Here is an 18,586-nt window from a genome sequence, read left to right on the forward strand (position 1 = left end):
AAGATGCTCAATGTCACTAATCATTAAGGATACACAAATCAAAATCAAAATTATATACCACTTCACACCCAAGAGGATAGCTACTAATAAAAAAAAACATAGAAAATAAATATTGGCAAGGATGTCAGAAATTGGAAACCTTATGTATCACTGGTGGGAAAGTAAAATGGTGCAGCTGTTGTGGAAAATGATATGGCAGCTCCTCAAAAAACTGAACACAGAATTACCACATGACCCAGCAATTCTACTTTTGGATATATACTCAAAAACATTGAAAGCAGAGTCTTGAACAGATATTTAAACACCCATTTTCATAGCAAGATTATTCACAATAGCCAAAAAATGGAAACGACCCAAACGTTTATCAATGGATTAATGGGTAAACAAAATATGGTAAGTATAGACAAAGGAATATTATTTAGTCTTAAAAAGGAAAGAAATTGGCACACACAACAACAGGAATGAAACTTGACACTACAAATGAAATAAATGTCAGAGGCAAAAGACCAAATATTGTATGATTCCATGTATATGAGATCCCTAGAGTAGTCAAATTCATAGAGATAGAAAGTAGAATGGTGGCTACCAGAGGCTGGCGGCAGTGAGAAGGGTGGTGGTGGGGTACTGTTGTTTAAAGAGTACAGAGTTTCAGTTTGAGAAGATGAAAAAGTTGTGGAGATGGATAGTAGTGATGGTTACACAACAATGTGAATGTACTTAATGTCACCAAATTTTACACTTTAAAATGATCAACATGGTAACTTTTATGAATATTTTACAATAAAAAAAATTTTTTTTAATCTGATAGGAACTTTCCAAAAAAGCAACTGGGATACATTTTAGCCAGGATTCTGTACTCTAAGAAGGGCCACTCTAAAATTTAGTCTACCCACTTTCTAAAAGATTAGACAGCTACAGTTTGACAGAGTTTGACAGATAGCTTGGGAATAAAGCCAGAAAATGTTCTTAGTTAATATAACAATTCTGACAACTCGATGTCAAATTATTATTGTAAGAAAGAAAAAAAGGAGGTATCTAATATAAAAGAGAAGATATCTAATATAAAAATCACCAGATAAACTCAAAAATTTAAAGGACAAATTTTAAAAAGTGCTTTTAGAAAAGGTTCACAATTCCTTCTTTTACCATCCAAGAACAACATGAGCCATTATTATGTATAGTAGAACAAAAGAATAGGCTGAATCTTTTGAAAAATTCAAAAGAAAAGAAAGGACTTCTATATTTACATTTGGATTAAGATTATAGGAAAAGGCCTAGTATTTAGAGTGTTATCAAAAATAAAAATGAGACGAGGAAAAAAACATAAAACTCCAGGAAGAAGTAACTGAAACCCAAATATTTAAGAGTACCTAGATCTTCTAAATAAACTCACTTTTCATAGATCAATGGTTCTCAAACTTTAGCATGCAACAGAATCACCTGAAGGGCTTGTTATAACTCAGGTGCTAGGTCAGCATCACGGCAGAGTGAGCTTTCCCCGTAGACTCTCCCGTCCTAAGATACAACAAAAAGGACGTTCATATACCAACAGAGGACATTCACACAACACAAAAGATGTCTGAGACACCCACACAGCCTTACATCTGAAGGTGGAGGTGCTGGAAACCCTGGAGGAAGTGGAAGGAGGTAAGGAGAACTCCTCTCCATCCCCAATGGCAGCAACTCCAGGTCTGTGTGATTCTGAGAGAGGGGGGAGGGGTGGCCTTCCATGGGAAAACTGTTAACTTCCCAAGTTCTCTCACGGCCCATGGGGAAATCCCATACGGAGGGGACGGAACCGTTGCAGGGGTATCTTCATCAAGCTAGCACCCCAGGAGAGCAGAGAGCAGAGAGCAGAGAGCGAGAGGAGAGCAAGAAGCCCCCAGGATTGGGCAGGGGAAAGAAAGCACTCCTCCCCCTGCATGGCACTCCAGCACAACCAGTCGGCCAGAGTGCCTGCGGATCACGGTGGGCTCAGAATACACAGCTCTTGACCCCCATCCAGTGGCAGCAGGTGGAAGCTGTGACCAGATATTTTCAGCATGAAGAAAAATAAACACATGCCCTCAAGCAGTATGCAAAAATTTATTAAATTTCCAAACCAGAAGGAAAATGACAAGCACCCAGAAATCCATCGTGAAGTCAACAACGAAATTTATAACCTAAACCACAGAGAATCCAAAATAGCTATCATAAAAAACCTCAATGAGTTACACGAAAATACAAATAGACAATTCAATGAAATCAGGAACTTGTTCACAAAAGAGACTGAAACTATAAAGAAAAACCAATCAGAAATGTTGGAGATGAAAAAAACAATGGAGGAGATAAAGAAAAATTTGTAACCTTTAAAGAACAGAGATGACAAAATGGAGGAAAGAATTAGCAATATAGAGAATAGGAATGAAGAAATGCTGCAGATGGAGGAGGAGAGAAAACTAAGACTAGCAAAAAATGAAGAAATTCTCGAGAAATATACGACTCAATTAGGAAATGCAACATAAGGATTATAGCTATTCCAGAGGGAGAAAAGAGGGAAAAAGGAAAAGAGAGCTTGTTCAAAGAAGTAATAGCTGAGAACTTCCCAATTTGGGGAAGGAGCTGCAAATACAAGTGAATGAAGTCAATAGATCTCCTAAATATATCAACGTAAAAAGACCCTCTCCAAGGTATATAGTAGTAAAGCTAGCCAAACTCAACAACAAAGAAAAAAATTAAGGGCAGCAAGACAAATAAATAAATAAAATAACGTACACAGGAATTCCTACCAGGCTCTCAGCGGATTTCTCAGCAGAAACTTTATAGGCTAGGAGAGAGTGGAATGACATATTCAAAATTCTGAAAGACAAAAACTTTCAGCCAAGAATATTCTATCCAGCAAAAATATCCTTCAGATATGATGGAGAAACAATAACTTTCCCAGATAAACAAAAGCTAAGGGAGTTCATGGCCACGAGACCCCCCACTACAAGAAATGCTCAAGAAGGCCCTCATGCTTGGAAAAAAAAAACAGAAAGGAGATACAAAGCTTTGAGCAAGGAGAAAAATAGGTAGACAAAATCAGAACAATTGCAGCTTTCTATCAGAATAGGTTAGCAAACACTTAATTATAACATCAAAGATTAAGGGAAGGAAAACACCAAAAATAAATATAATCCTCATCACTTTAACCACAAACTCAACATGAGACGGAATAAGTTGTGACAAAAATAACTTAGAAGGCAAAGAGGCAAGGGATGGAATTGACTTAGTCTAAGGAAATAAGAGGCCATCAGAAAATGGACTACCTCATCTATGACACTTTCTATACAAACCTCATGGTAACCAGTAAACAATCAGAACAGAGACACAGATGATAAATAAAGAGAAAATGAAGAAAACCATCATACAGAACTACAAAACTGAATTGGTAGTCTGAAACAGACGGGACGAGAAACAAAGAAAATGCAGAAGAACTGGAAAATGAGAAATAAAATAGCAACATTAAGCCCTCATATATCAATAATCACTCTAAATGTAAGTGGATTGAATTCCCCAATCAAAAGACACACAGTGGCGGGATGGATTAAAAAACAAGATCCAACAATATGCCGCCTCCAGGAAACATCTCAGCTCTAAAGTCAAACACAGGCTCAGAGTGAAAGGATGGAAGACAATACTCCAAGTTAATGGCAAACAAAAGAAAGCAGGGGTTGCCATACTTATATCAGACAAAATAGACTTCAAGATAAAACAGGTAAAGAGAGACAAACAGGGGCAATATATAATGATAAAAGGGACACTCCACCAAGAAGACATATCACTTATACATGCACCCAACACAGGAGCACCAAAGTACATAAAGCAACTATTAACAAACCTAAAAGGAGACATTAACAACACAATAATAGTAGGGGATCTTAACACCCAACTTACATCAATGGATAGATCATCCAGAGAGAAAGTCAACAAGGAAATAGTGGACTTAAATGAAAAACTAGACGACATGGACTTAACAGATACATAGAGAGCACTCATCCAAACACAGCAGAATACACATTCTTCTCAAGCACGCCTGGAACACTCTCAAGGATAGACCATATGTTGGGAAATGAGGCAAACCTCTATAAATTTAAGAAGATTGAAATCATAACAAGCATTTTCTGACCATAATGCTTTGAAAATAGAAATCAATTGCAAGAAAGAAAGTGGGAAAGTGACAAAGATGTCGAGACTCAACAACATGCTACTGAACAATCAATGGATCATTGAAGAAATTAAAGGAGAAGTCAAAGAATACCTGGAGACAAATGAAAATGAAAATACACCATACCAACTCATATGGGATGCAGCAAAAGCAGTCCTGAGAGGGAAATTCATAGCAATACAGGCCCACCTTAACAAACAAGAAAAATCCCAAATAAGCAATCCTAAACTACACTTAACAGAATTAGAAAAAGAACAAACAATGCCCAAAGTCAGCAGAAGGGAGGAAATAATAAAAATTAGGGCAGAAATGAATGAAATTGAAACCTAAAAAACAGTGGAAAGGATCAATGAAACAAAGAGCTGGTTCTTTGAGAAGATAAACAAAATTGACAAACCCTTAGCCAGACTCACCAAGAAAAAAAGAGAGAAGGCTCAAATAAAATTAGAAATGAAAGAGGAGAAATTACAATGGATATCACAGAAATACAAAAGATTATAAGAGAATACTATGAAAAGCTATATGGCAACAAATTGGACAATCTAGAAGAAGTTCTTTGACTCATACAACCTACCAAAACTGAATTAAGAAGAAACAGAGAACCTGAATAGACCAATCACAAGTAAAGACATTGAAACAGTAATAAAAAACTCCCAAAAAATAAAAGCCGAGGACCAGATGGCTTCTCTGGAGAATTTTATGAAACATTCAAAGAAGATTTAATACCTATCCTTCTCAAACTATTCCAAAGAATAGAGTAAGATGGAACACTTTCTAACACATCCTATGAGGCCAACATCACTCTGATACCAAAGCCAGACAAGGACAATACAAAAAAGGAAAATTACAGGCCAATATTGCTGATGAACATAGATGCAAAAATCCTCAACAAAATATTGCCAGACCGAATACAGGAATACATTAAAAAGATCATACACTATGATCAAGTGGGATTTGTAACAGGGACACAGGGACAGCTCAACATCCGCGAATCAATCAATGTGATTCACCACATTAACAAAACGAGGAATAAAAACCACATGATCATTTAAATAGATGCAGAGAAAGCATTTGAAAAGATCCAACATCCATTTACAATAAAAACTCTCAATAAAATGGGTATAGAAGGAAAGTACCCCAAGATAATTAAGGCCATATATGACAAACCCACAGCCAACATAATACTCAATGGGGAAAAACTGAAAGCCATTCCTCTGAGAACAGAAACAAGAAAAGGTTGTCCACTCTCGCCACTCTCATTCAACATAGTATGGGAGGTTTTGCCTCGAGCAAAGAGGAAAGAAAAAGGAATAAAAGGAATCCAAATAGCAATGAAGAAGGGAAACTCTCGCTCTTTGCAGACAACATGAATTTATATATGGAAAACGCTAAAGAATCCATCCGAAAACTATTAGAAATAATCAACTACAGCAAAGTTGCAGGGTACAAAATCAACTTAACAAAAATCAGTTGCATTTCTATACTCTAATAATGAACTAACAGAAAGAGAAGTCAAGAATACAATCCCATTTACAATCACAATAAAAAGAATGAAATATCTAGCAATAAATTTAACCAAGGAAGTGAAAGACCTATACAATGAAAACTATAAGACATTATTGAAATAAACTGATGATGACATAAAGAAATGGAAATATATCCCATGCACATGGATTGGAAAAATAAACATAGTTAAAATGCCCATATTACCTAAAGCAATCTACAGATTCAATGCAATCCCAATCAGAATCCCAATGACACTTCACAGAAACAGTACAAAGAATACTAAAATTCATATGGGGCAACAAAAGACCCCGGATAGCTAAAGGAATCCTGAGAAAAAAGAACAAAGCTGGAGGCATCACAATCCTTGACTTCAAAATATACTACAAAGCTATAATAATTAAAACAGCTTGGTACTGGTACAAAAGCAGACACACAGATCAATGGAACAGAAGCGAAAGCCCAGAAATAAAACCACACACCTATGGACAGCCAGTCTTCAATAAAGGAGCTAAGGACATACAGTGGAGAAAGAAAAGTCTCTTCAACAAATGGTGCTGGCAAAACTGGACAGCCACTTGCAAAAGAATCAAAGTAGACCATCTTCTTTCGCCATACACAAAAATTAACTCAAATGGATCAAAGACTTGAAGGTGAAACCAGAAACTATAAAACTCCTGGAGGAAAATATAGGTAGTACACTACTCGTCATCAGCCATAAAGGGATCTTTTCGAATTCCATGTCTACTTGGACAAGGGGAACAAAAGAAAAAATAAACAAGTGGGACTTCATCAGACTAAAGAGCTTCTGCAAGGCAAAGGAAACCAGGATCAAAATGTAAAGACAACCCACCAGCTGGGAGAAAATATTTGCAAATCATATACCTGACAAAGGGCTATTCTCCACAATATATAAAGAACTCACACAACTCAACAACAAAAAAACAATCCAATCAAAAAATGGGCAGAGGACATGAAGAGACAGTTTTCCAAGGAAGATATACAGATGGCCAATAGGCACATGAAAAGATATTCAACATCACTAATCATCAGGGAAATGCAAATCAAAACTACACTAAGATATCACCTTACACCCTATAAGATTATAGTTAGAATGGCTATAATCACCAAGACAAAAAATAACAAATGTTGGAGAGGTTGTGGAGAAATGGGAACTCTCATTCACTGCTGGTAGGAATACAAACTGGTGCAGCCTCTATGGAAAACAGTATGTAGAGTCCTCAAAAATTTAAAAATAGAAATACCTTATGATCCAGCTATTCCACTACTGGGTATTTATCCAAAGAATGTGAAATCAACAATCCAAAGAGGCTTATGCATCCTTATGTTCGTTGCAGCATTATTCACTATAGCCAAGAAGTGGAAGAAACCCAAGTGTCCCTCAACTGATGATTGGATACAAAAGACGTGGTATATATATATACAATGGAATACCACTCAGCCATAAAAAGAGACAAAATCATCCCATTTGCAACAACACAGATGGACCTGGAGGGTATTATGTTAAGCGAAATAAGCCAGAGAAAGACAAACACCACATGATTTCCCTCACATGTGGAAGATAAACTAACACAAGGACAGAGAGAACAGTTTGGTGGTTACCAGGGGGAAGGGAGTTTGGGGGTGGGCGCAAGGGGTGAAGGGACACATTTATATGGTGACTGACAAACTATAATGTACAACTAAAATTTCACAATGTTATAAACTCTATTATGACATCGGTAAAGGAAAAAAAAAAAACTCAGGTGCTAAGATCCACCAGTGGAGTTTCTGATTTAGTAGGTCTAGATGGAAGTATAGAATCTGTATTTCTAACAAGTTCCCAAGTGATGCTGATGCTGCACATCTAGGGATCACAATTTGAGCACCAATGGTCTAGATAAATTACATCTTAAGATATGATAGTGTAAGTAAAAGCTTTGTAGGAGAAGTGATTCCTAATAGTTAAGCTTTGAAGAATGAGTAGGTAATTGTCAGACAGACAACTAGTAGGAGGAGTAGACATGATATGCCTTAGCCGCTGAGTATGTCTGAAATACAGAGTATGAGTGAGGTATGATACGAGGGAAGGTTGGAGTAAGGCAAGAGTGGAATCACAGGGTATTCTATAGTCATGTGGAAGAGTCTGAATGTTGTCTTACCAAGAGGGAGACAGGAAATAGTTTTAAGCAAGGGATCTACATTTTATAATGTTCACTTTGGCAAAAGTGCTGAAGATGGACTGGAGACCTAAAGCGGAGAATGAAAGGTCAGGCAGGAGTACCTTAAAAGTCTAGGTGATGGGGTGGGAATGGAAGCAAATGGGTAGAGTGTAGGTGAAAGAAAAATATAGTGGTGGCCATGAGTTGATAATTAGTATTGGAGTAATGGCTGTTTTACTTCTGTTTTAGAAATTTACCATAAGAAGAAAAAGAAAAGGTGTGGGTGAGAATGGATGACAGCCTGAACTAAGGCACTGGCAGCTGGAATAGAGAAAGGATGAAATATGTGTGTTATTTAGAAAGGAGATCTGACTAGGATTGTTCAGCACAAGGATGTGTAGGATGAGGAAAAAGAAGAGTGGAAAATTACTCCTAGATTATTGGCTTGGCTAACTCCCAGGGGCTTGGGTAATAGGTAACAAAGTCCTTTACTACAAGAGGAAATACAGGAGAAGGACTGGGTCTGAACAGAAGGAAATGAGCCTGGTTTGGGATCCAGCAATACAAGAATGCAATTTCTTAATAAGCAAGATGGAGATAAAAACTCAGAAGTCTGAAGAATATACGTGACATCAAAGCCCTAGAACTAGATGAGGGTACTCTGGGAGAGTGTATAGCCCAAGATGAGGGCAAAGGTCAGAATTCTGAAGAAAATACCAATATTTAAAGAGTAACAGCCTAAGAGTACCTTACATATAAATATTTGTTGAATGAATGAAAAAGTATAGGACTAGCAAATAGTAGAGGATGATCCAACAGAACAATGTGAAAGGAACTTTCCTGCTATGACCTAGGAGGAAAACCAGGGGACAGTGATAACACCATTCCTAAGGCAGGAAAGTTTTATAACAACCCAAGTGGTCAATAGTGTAAATGGTGTAAAAAGGTTATCTTACAAGAGGATACAAAAGAGTTCACCGGATTTGCTAAAAAGAAGCTGTCTATGGTGACCACTACTAAGTAGTTTCAGTGAAGAATTTGGGACATTAGCCTAATTTCACTGAATTTGATATAGAATGCAAATGATAGTACAACACAGTCATTAATAATGATCTGTAAAGAATACTTAATGACATGAAAAATATTTATATGTGATAAAGGATGGTCAGGGATTGGTGGAATTATTAAATTTCTTCTTGTACTTCTCTATATTTTCAAAATGTTTTACAAGGGACATATATACTACTTTTAAAATCAGGGAGGGAAATTACCTTAAAAAAGAACAAACTTGTGGTTTTCGGTCCAGCACGTAAGAAGCTTGGAAGTTACCACTCTTCTCCACACAAGAACAAAACTCATCAAACTGAAAATAACTCCTCTTAGATCCATCAAAGAATTGACATTAAAGGGCAAACTACTGCCCCAAAAATTGGAGAGAGAGGCAAATACAAAGAACCACAGCTTAACACACAAAAGTCCAGGTGCAAAAACATCAGCTGGAATCAGTACTGGGGTAGGAAAACTTAAATTGTAATTGATGAATTGCTGTTATGCCAGATGTTATATTCTTGGTTAGTGGTTTTTTCATTCTATCGCCTTCAGGACTGCAAAGTTTCTGCTGGGAAATCCGCTTATATTCTCATAGAAGCTCACTTGTATGTGAAAAGTTGCTTTTCCCTTGCTGATTTCAAGACTCTATCTTTGACTTTTGGAGGTTTGATTATAATCTGTCTCAGGGTGGGTCTTTTTAGGTTTATCCTATTTAGAGGTTGTTGAGCTTCCTGAATTCGTATGTCCACTTAGTTCTCAGATTTGGGAAGTTTTCGGGCATTATTTATTCAAAAAATCTCTCTGCTGCTTTCTCTCTTCTCTTTCTGGGTCTCCCATAGTTTGTATATTAGTCTACTTAGTAGACTTGACAATGTCCCATAAGTCCCTTATTCTCTCTTTTCTTTTTTTTTCTTTTTGCTCCTCTGACTTGATGACTTCAAATAACCTGTCTTCATCTTTGCTGTTTCTTTCTTCTGTCTGATCAAGTCTGCTGTGGAGCCTCCCTAGTGAATTTTTCAGTTCAATTATTGTATTCTTCAGCTCCAGAATTTGGTTCTTATAATTTTTATTCGTTGATATTTTCCATTTGCTCATGCATCGTTTTCCTGATTTTGCTTAGCTGTATATTTGTGTTCTCTTTTAGCTCATTTAACATCTTTAAAAGAGTTTTTAGATTCTTTATGCAGAAGTTAAGAGATCTGCATTTCTTTATGGTCAGCTTCTGAAGCTTTGTTTTGTTCTTCTGATTCTTCCTTTTTCTTGGTATCCTTTGTGATCTTTTTTTGATTTGGGCATTTAAAAAAACCCACCACTTTTATGATTTTATGACTGACTTCATGCAAAGGAAGACCCTCACCAATCAGCCCTGCTAGCAGTTCTGGGACCTCTCAAAACTTTTCTATGGATGGTGTCTTCACTGGGCTTGTGTGTGCTTTTAACTGTCTTAATTTCTGACGTGGCTTGTCTATTTCTTCTCCTGAGCCCGTAATCTCTTTCTCCCCCTGGCATCTGCCTGTGGAAGTGCAGATCTATGCAGCTCAAATGTACTGCGGCACTCACATCTATTTTCTGTGGCTTCCAAACTATGCCACAGTTCTTGTCAGCACTCTAAGTCAGACGAAACAGAAATCAATCCTGCAGCCAGCCCCAACAAGCTAAAATGTTGGACACACGGTCCACTCATGTTTCTTCCAAAGGGAGGAGCCATGGTGTAGGAGTGTTTCCTCCTGACTGCACTGTGCTATGCCGGAAGGGGCACAGGCATTCAAAATTCCAGAAACTTTCCTACCCCTTTTGATAGAGTGTCTTCCTGGTCATGTGTTGGCCCGAGTGCTGCAGCTTCTCAACTGGTCTCTAGTATTCTCACAAACGTGTTCTGGTTTGCACAGTATTGTTAACTTGGTGTCTCCATGGAGGAACAAGGGCCTAGCCCTTCCTCGTCTGCCATCTTGTTGACATCAATCTTCTACAGATATTTTTTCAACCATTAGTTAGTTGTAACACATCTCAGCAGATTCCACTTTGGGTTGCAATGAATTACTTTTTTCTCAATTTCTTTGAAAACATTCCACCTATCTGTTTTTGAGTCACACAAGAAATTCAGTCTTATAGGTATACCCAGTTTGATCATCTACCTAATATACCATATTTAGTCCCCAATGGCTTTTTGTGTTTTTAAATATTAATTCCATTCTCAAATGATAATGGTCCACAATTGTGATAAAATATACAACAAAATGTGTCAGAAATTTCCAAAGATAATTTGTGAAGAGATTATTTTGCAAAAATATTTTGAGTTACACTAATATTCTTAAAATATATATAGTGGCTGGCAAAGTGATTCATACAATAATGTTGTTACAGAAAAGTTTCAAAAAAAAGGCTGCATTATTTTAAAATCCCAAATTGTATATATTCCTTAAAAAATCTCAATATTTGCTTGTGTTGGCCACAAGTATATTCAATTAAGTAATTAATTTGATACTATTTATCCTTCTCTTTTCTATTAAGAAGGCTATTCATAAGCTTTAAGATCACTTTACCTTTATTAATGTATTAGTAATCATAATTGAAAATAATATTTTAGTTAAGGATCTAGGCTCAACAAAAATTAGTCTACAATAAGTAAAAAAAATCCTGTATTTAAGGATGATTAAAAAGAATGCTGTGCCAAACACATGCTAAATATTCTTCTCTTATGCCATTAATCTGATATAAAAACAGAATATTACACGATCCATATCCCATTTGTTAAAATTGCCAATTTTTAGCCTTAATACCCTAAGACTGCCCTATTACATCCAGTTCTAACAAGAGAATTTCTGTACATGACTTTAATACTGCAGGTCCTCCTAATTAGCAGCTACTTCCAAAGTAAGGCTAGATATAGACAGAACAGTTGATATAGGTGCTAAAAGAGACAAAATTCTAAACAAAGGTTTATTTGTTTCCTATTGCTGCAGTAACGAATTACCACAATCTTACTGGTTTAAATAACACAAATTTATTATCTTACAGTTCTACAGGTCAGAAGTCTGATTTGAGTCTCAACTAGCTAAAAATCAAGGTGTCAGCAGAGCTGTGTTCCTTTCTGGAGGCTGGGGAGGATCCACATTTTTGCTCATTCATAAGTTGCTGGCAGCATTCACTTCCTTGTGGTTGTAGGACTGAGATCTCTGTTTTCTTACTGACTGTCAGCTGAGGGTAATTCCTAGCTGACCCACATTCCTTGGCTAATGGCCCTCTTCCTCCATCTTCAAAGCCAGCAAGGATGGGCTGAATCTCTGACATACTCTTCTGCCTCTTTTGTCTGGTTTAAAGAGCTCATGTGATTACTGGGCTCACCTAGCTAATCCTTTTTAATATCTATTTGAAGGTCAGCTAATTAGTAATCTTAATTCACTTTTGCCATGTGTAACATAACTTATTGACAAGTTCCAGGGATTATATGAACATCTTGGGGGCCATTATTCTGCCTAGCACAAAAGGCATTTAGAAGAAACATTTTAGGTAAAGATGAAAACTGAAATAATTTCCCAAAATGAAACCCTGGCCTATATTTAATAATCATGAAATTGTTTCCGAAAACATTAAACCAAACAACTTTAGATGTCTATTCTTCAAAGTTTTAATGTATTTCTTGTGACATATAACTGTCAATCTCTAATGACCATTTATACTAACTAGAAATCATGAGTACCAATATCCAAATTAATGCCTGTAATTTAACAAATAGTCATTTCTCTTTGTTAATGAGAAGCCCCTTGAAAACAGACTTTTTATCCCATCACGACAAAAGGCAAAATAAAATTATTTTAGTGGGAACTGAATCCTAAAATGGTGTGTATCAGGAAGTGTTCATACCAACTGATTATTTGCCCAACTCTAATATACAACTAACTACTTTGCCCTTCTTGGAGTAGGTTTTTAGTTTCTGATCCCCATCATGTTAAGAAAAATATAAGTATGAATTAATTTTAATTAAGTCTAAAATAAATATTTTCTAAAATGACCATTGGTATGGTCAATTTTCTTTTTCTTTTTTTTGTGAGGAAGATTAGCCTTGAGCTAACATCTGTTGCCAATCTTCATCTTTTTGCTGAGGAATATCGGCCTGATATCCATGCCCATCTTCTTCCACTTCTACATGGGACGCTGCCACAGCATGGCTTGACAAGCCGTACGTCAGTCTGCGCCCGGGATCTGAACCTGCGAACCCCGGGCCACCGAAGCAGAACGCACGAACCTAATGGCTATGCCACTGGGCCGGCCCCGGTATGGTCAATTTTCTATCAAAAATACTTTCAATATTTTTTTCTCTTTTTTAATCTTCACATCTACTCAGTCATATATTTCAATTAAAAAACAAACCTTCAAACACTTCTCCTGAATATCACTTCTCTCAGAAGCAAATTTGAGTAACGACTTTTCACCATCAATTCCATACTCTTCATTTTTCAATTTGCTAAGGTGGTGATCTGAAATCCAGTCCATGAAGACAGTTAAAAGTTCATAAACTTGTGCATTAAGTGGGACCTACATGTAAAAAATTAAATCACACATTTATTTCAGTTCACAACCTCATGAAAACTTAAAAAGCAAGCTTTAAATTTGGTAAGTGATTATAAAATAATTTACCTAAAGCACTTCACTAAAATATATATTGAATGACAACGCATTTCCAAACAAAAGAAATTTCAAATCAAATATCTCCAATTAACGTTAGACACATGTTAAACGCTGGCTGCGAGAAGGCTGGAAAACCCATCACAATAAAGAAATTGAAAGAGCTGCACCTTATTACTAGAGAATTTTCATGAAAATTCTTTTTCCAATTTTGATAACACAGAAAAGTAAAATTGGCCTTAACTCAAGAGGATGAACACCATAACTAAAAGATCTTAACAAATTTACAGGTTTCAAAAGCTAAACAATCTCCATTATGGAACTTCATATTTTCTTCTTCCCAAACATTCAATAAAGAGGATATGAAAATTTTTTCCTGGAGACCTTGTTTTCTGAGAGTCTACCAAAATGGGAGGAGAAAAAAATAAGAACAAAATGCCACAAAAAAATAAGAACAAAATGCCACAAAAAAATATATACACTCAGACTGATTTTAGTAACCCTTAAAATCACTTTTGGTCAATTTAATTCAACACTTATCACACATCTACCTTAGGCAGGGAACTATGCTAGGTTTAATTATTTTTTTAAAAATTTGAAAAGACAGAGAAATATAAAAGCAAATTAATACAAAGGCAACATTAAGCAGATAACTTGGTTATGTTCCCAAGAGAAATGAAAACAGATGTGCACAAAAAGCCTTGTACACGAATATTCTTAGCAGCCTTATTCATAATAGACAAAAACCAGAAAGAGCTCAGATGTCTATCAACAGAAGGATGGATAAACAAACTGTGATATATTTATACAACAGAACACTACTGAGAGAAACAAACTACTGATACAGCCAACATTATGATGAGCAAAATAAGCCTTACACAAATGAGTACATACTGTACAATTCCATTAACCAAAGTTCTAAAATAGGCAAAATTAATTTACAGTACTAGAAATCAGATCAACAACAACTTCTTGTAGGAAAGAACTGGGAAGCAACATGAGAGAACTTTCTAGGGTGATGGAAATGTTCTATATCTAGTTGTAGGTTATATGAGTGCAGGCATTTGTCAAAACTGATCAAACTGTACACTTAAGGATCTGTGCTTTATGTTACTATACATAATTTATACCTCAAAGTAAAAAAATTCCTAGAGAAAAAAAAAATGAATGGAGCCCATTCAGGGAAGCTTTGCAGTCTTGATAGAAAAGTAACACTGAAGGCTTGTGGTATCTCGAAACACAATGAACAATAAAGCTGTTATTAAGCTTAAGTTTCTGTGATTTGTCAGTGTTACTGTGTCTGAAACACTGCTGAAATACTCTGATTTGTTTTGCAAATAAAAGCATATTTGAAATATTATACAGATATTTCTCTGTAAAGGAGTTATTATAGTTAATCTTTTCATACCAAAAATAATGTTTGCTAAATGTAAGAAAAAGATTAAAGAACAAAGAGAAAATTTCCTGGCTTTCCATTGGAGAAATTTTCAATCATATCATACCTTATAAGTTTTTGAAACTAGTACTTTTTCTTGCTTTAAACTCTTCATTTCATGAGCAGCATGGGAATTTCCTTTCAATCTCTGTATGGTCATAAACTCGTATTTCCTCTGCAACAGTACATATTCATGAATTAAAGAACAATTACACTAAAAGTGAGAAAATCCAAAGACAAGCATTTTAAAATTCACTTGTGTTCCAAGAGAAGAGTAGGCAACTTACCTGTAAATTATCTAAACGAGCTTGAACTCTTTTAGCCTGAATCTCCATCTTCCTGTTTTCTTCACTTACTTCATTTAACTAAAGTAGGAAAATGTTAGATATTTCAGTATAAACTTTAAGCTCATTTCATACTAAAGGTTTCCCAAATCTACTATCTAGTCTGCATAACCAAGCGACGTAACAAAACAGAGGTAGCATTCATGATTAAAGAAGATTACAGCTAGAATCATCATTTGTCCCTAAAACATTAATGGTATCTAAGGAAGTTTACTTCATTCTATGAAAATTTTGCAAGTCTCCTAACATCTTACAAGTATACATTTTAAGGAGAAATGTCTTTCAATTGAAGTTTTTATTTAACTACAATGTACGTAACAGAAAAGTGTACAAATGATTTAAGTATGCAATATAATAAATTATTGGGATTGGATTAAATGTACATATTAATTTGGGAAGAACTGACATCTTTACAATATTGAGTCTTCCCATCCATAAACATAACACGTCCTTCAATTTATTTAGGTCATCTTTATTTTCTTTTAATAATGTTTTATACTTTTCTGTGTACGTTTTGCACATCTTTCTTGAGATTTATTCCCAGATAGCTAATGTTTTTTGATGTTACTACCTATGGTATATTTCAGTAAATAACATTTACTATTTGATTATTGTTGGTGTATAGAAATACAGTTGATTTCTGTATATTGAACTTACATCCAAAGATTCCCCTAAATTTGCTTAATTCTAACAACAATCCGTATACTGGTTCAGGTAACTATGTACATAGGTACATAATCATGTCATCTGTGGATGATTTTTCTTCTTTTCCGATCCTTACTTTTTTTTTTTCCTGATTGCATTGACTAGGACTTTCAGTACAATGTTCAACAGAAATAGTAACAGTAAGCACCTTTATTTTGTTCTGATCTCAGAGGGAAAAGATTTCAATAACTTACATTAAGTATGATTTTGGTTTTGGATTTCTTCTTGCAGATATTCTGAGGTTTTTTCTTTGTTTTTGTAGATATTCTATTAGAAGCCAGCCCTGGTGGTCTAGCAGTTAAGATTCATCACCCTCACCACCTTGGCCTGGGTTTGTCTCCCAGTCAGGGAACCATACCACCCATCAGATGGTTATCATACTATGGCGGCAGTGTATTGCTGTGATGCTGAAAGCTATGCCACCGGTATTTCAAATACCAGCAGGGTCACCCAGGGTGGATGGATTTCAGAGGAGCTTCCAGACTAAGACATACTAGAAAGAAGGACCTGGTCACCTACTTCTGAAAAATTGGCCATGAAAACCCTTTGAAAAGCAGTGGAGCATTGTCTGATACAGTGCCAGAAGGCGAGAGGACGGTGCAAAAAAAAACAGGCAGAGTTCCGCTCTGCTGTCCACAGGGTTGCTAGGAGTCAGAATCAATTCGATGGCACTGACAACTGTATTAGAATTAAGAAGTTCTCTTCTATTACTAGTTATTATCATGAGTTGGTGTTGAATTTTATATCAACAGAAATTATAATACGATTTTTCTCCTTTTATCAGATAACACGTTAATTTTCAAATGATAAACCACCCTTGTATTCCTGTACTAAATCCACTTAGTTGTATTATCCTTTTTATGTACCACTGGATTCACTTTGCTGCTTTTTAAAATTTTTGCATCTATATTCATGAAAGACTGGTTTGCATTTTTCTTCTCTTGTACTGTTCTTGACAGGTTTAGTTTCAAGATTATGCTGGCCTCATACAACAAGAAGGGGAGTTTTTGTCTCTTTTTCTATTTATGTTTAAGGTACATGATAGTTCTCCTTAAAAGTCAGCTATGATGAGTCTTATTATTCCTTCTTTGAAGGTGTCTTATTTTTCTCTGACAACTTTTAAGATTTTATCTTTATCTAAAGTTTTCAGCAGTCTTAGAATAGTGTGCCTATGTATGGTTTTCCTCAATATTTATCCTGCTTAGAGTTAACGTAACTTCTTAAATCCGTAGATTGGCATCTTTCACCAGTTTTGGAAAATTCTTGGCTATTCTCTCTTCACATATTTTGTTTTTGCCCTATGAAATCTTTTTGGAACTCCCATGTTAAACTTGGTAACTATGTCCCACATGCCTCTTTTATGAATTTTCCATTCTTCTCCACTCAACGTTTTCATTTAAAGACTTTTTATGAAACTATCTTCCAGTTCACTAATCCTGTCTTCTGCTGTGTCTCATCTGTTGTTAAACTCATTCATTGGTAATTAGTGTATTTTTCAGCTTTAGAATTTCAATTTAATCCCTTTTTATGTATTTTAATTCTCTAATGAAGTTCTCATTTTTCTTACTTTCTTGCACATATTAATAAGTATTTTAAAGTCATTGCCTATTAACTCTAAAATCTGAATCATCTGCAGGTATGTTCATACTGTCTGGCTTTCGTCTCTTCATATTTAGTCATGTGATTCTGTGTCTTTTAATATGCTTAATTTTGTATAGAATGACAGAAAAAAATTATAATTTTTTATACACATAATATCTTCTTTCAGAGAGGGCTCATCCTTTCCTCTGGTAGGTATTTACCTACCAGAGTGATCTGATCAGCAACTGAGATCAGTTACGGCCAGGTTTCAGTTTGAGAAGGGTTCTACCTAGTTCTAATTCACCTTTTCCTAGGATGCAAACCTACCGCTTTCAACTGAGAGCCTGAGATGTTCACTAGGACTCTCTCCCCGGATGAGTCCTGAACATTAATCCTTGTCTCCTCAGCTTGGCAAGACTTAATGGGAAATGTTTTACTATTATTATTATTAAAGGAAGTTTGTTTATATCCAGTGATATCATAAATAACTATGTAAGTCAGTCACAAAAATAATTTACCTTTTTATTTAGCAATTTCAAAGTATATATCATTTATCATGTCAGAAGTTGGCAAACTATAGACCATGGGCCAAATCTGACCACTGCCTAATTTTCTAAGGTCTTATTAGAACACAGCCATGCTCATTCACTTACTTATTGCCTACAGCTGCTTTTGCACTAAGATAGCAGAGTTGAGTCATTGTGATAGAGACACTATGGTCTACAGAGCCCCAAATATTTACTATCTAGTCCTCAACAGGAAACATTTGCTGACCCCTGATCTACACTAAACAAAGTAACCATAAAAAAGCATTCTGTCACTTGGTACCAAAGAGTTTCTCCCAAAGTCTTTCAGTTTTGACACACTAGGTCATAAATCCAATTATCAATAGGTGCAATTGGGGCCAGCCCCGTGGCTTGGCAGTTAAGTGCATGCGCTCTGCCACTGGCGGCCTGGGTTCAGATCCCGGGCGCGCACCGATGTACCACTTCTC

The 18,586-nt window shown here is 35.9% G+C and overlaps 1 protein-coding gene across 7 annotated transcripts in view; it reads right to left on the reverse strand.

Moving 5' to 3' along the window:
* CCDC138 (coiled-coil domain containing 138) overlaps positions 1-18,586 on the reverse strand; it is a 103,167-nt gene that overhangs the window by 65,196 nt on the left and 19,385 nt on the right. For all 7 annotated transcript variants that reach the window (XR_009217242.1, XM_058534329.1, XM_058534328.1 and 4 more), the window contains exons 8-10: positions 15,250-15,327; positions 15,030-15,137; positions 13,273-13,437 (exon numbers count right to left, since the gene is read on the reverse strand). Coding sequence is in view for 6 of the 7 variants with exons in the window: in XM_058534329.1 (XP_058390312.1) it covers positions 13,273-13,437; positions 15,030-15,137; positions 15,250-15,327 (351 nt within the window). In the remaining variant the exon portion in view is untranslated. The remainder of the gene's footprint in view (positions 1-13,272; positions 13,438-15,029; positions 15,138-15,249; positions 15,328-18,586) is intronic.

Source organism: Diceros bicornis, chromosome 40, assembly GCF_020826845.1.
Source record: "Diceros bicornis minor isolate mBicDic1 chromosome 40, mDicBic1.mat.cur, whole genome shotgun sequence".
Classification (NCBI taxonomy): Eukaryota; Metazoa; Chordata; class Mammalia; order Perissodactyla; family Rhinocerotidae; genus Diceros; species Diceros bicornis.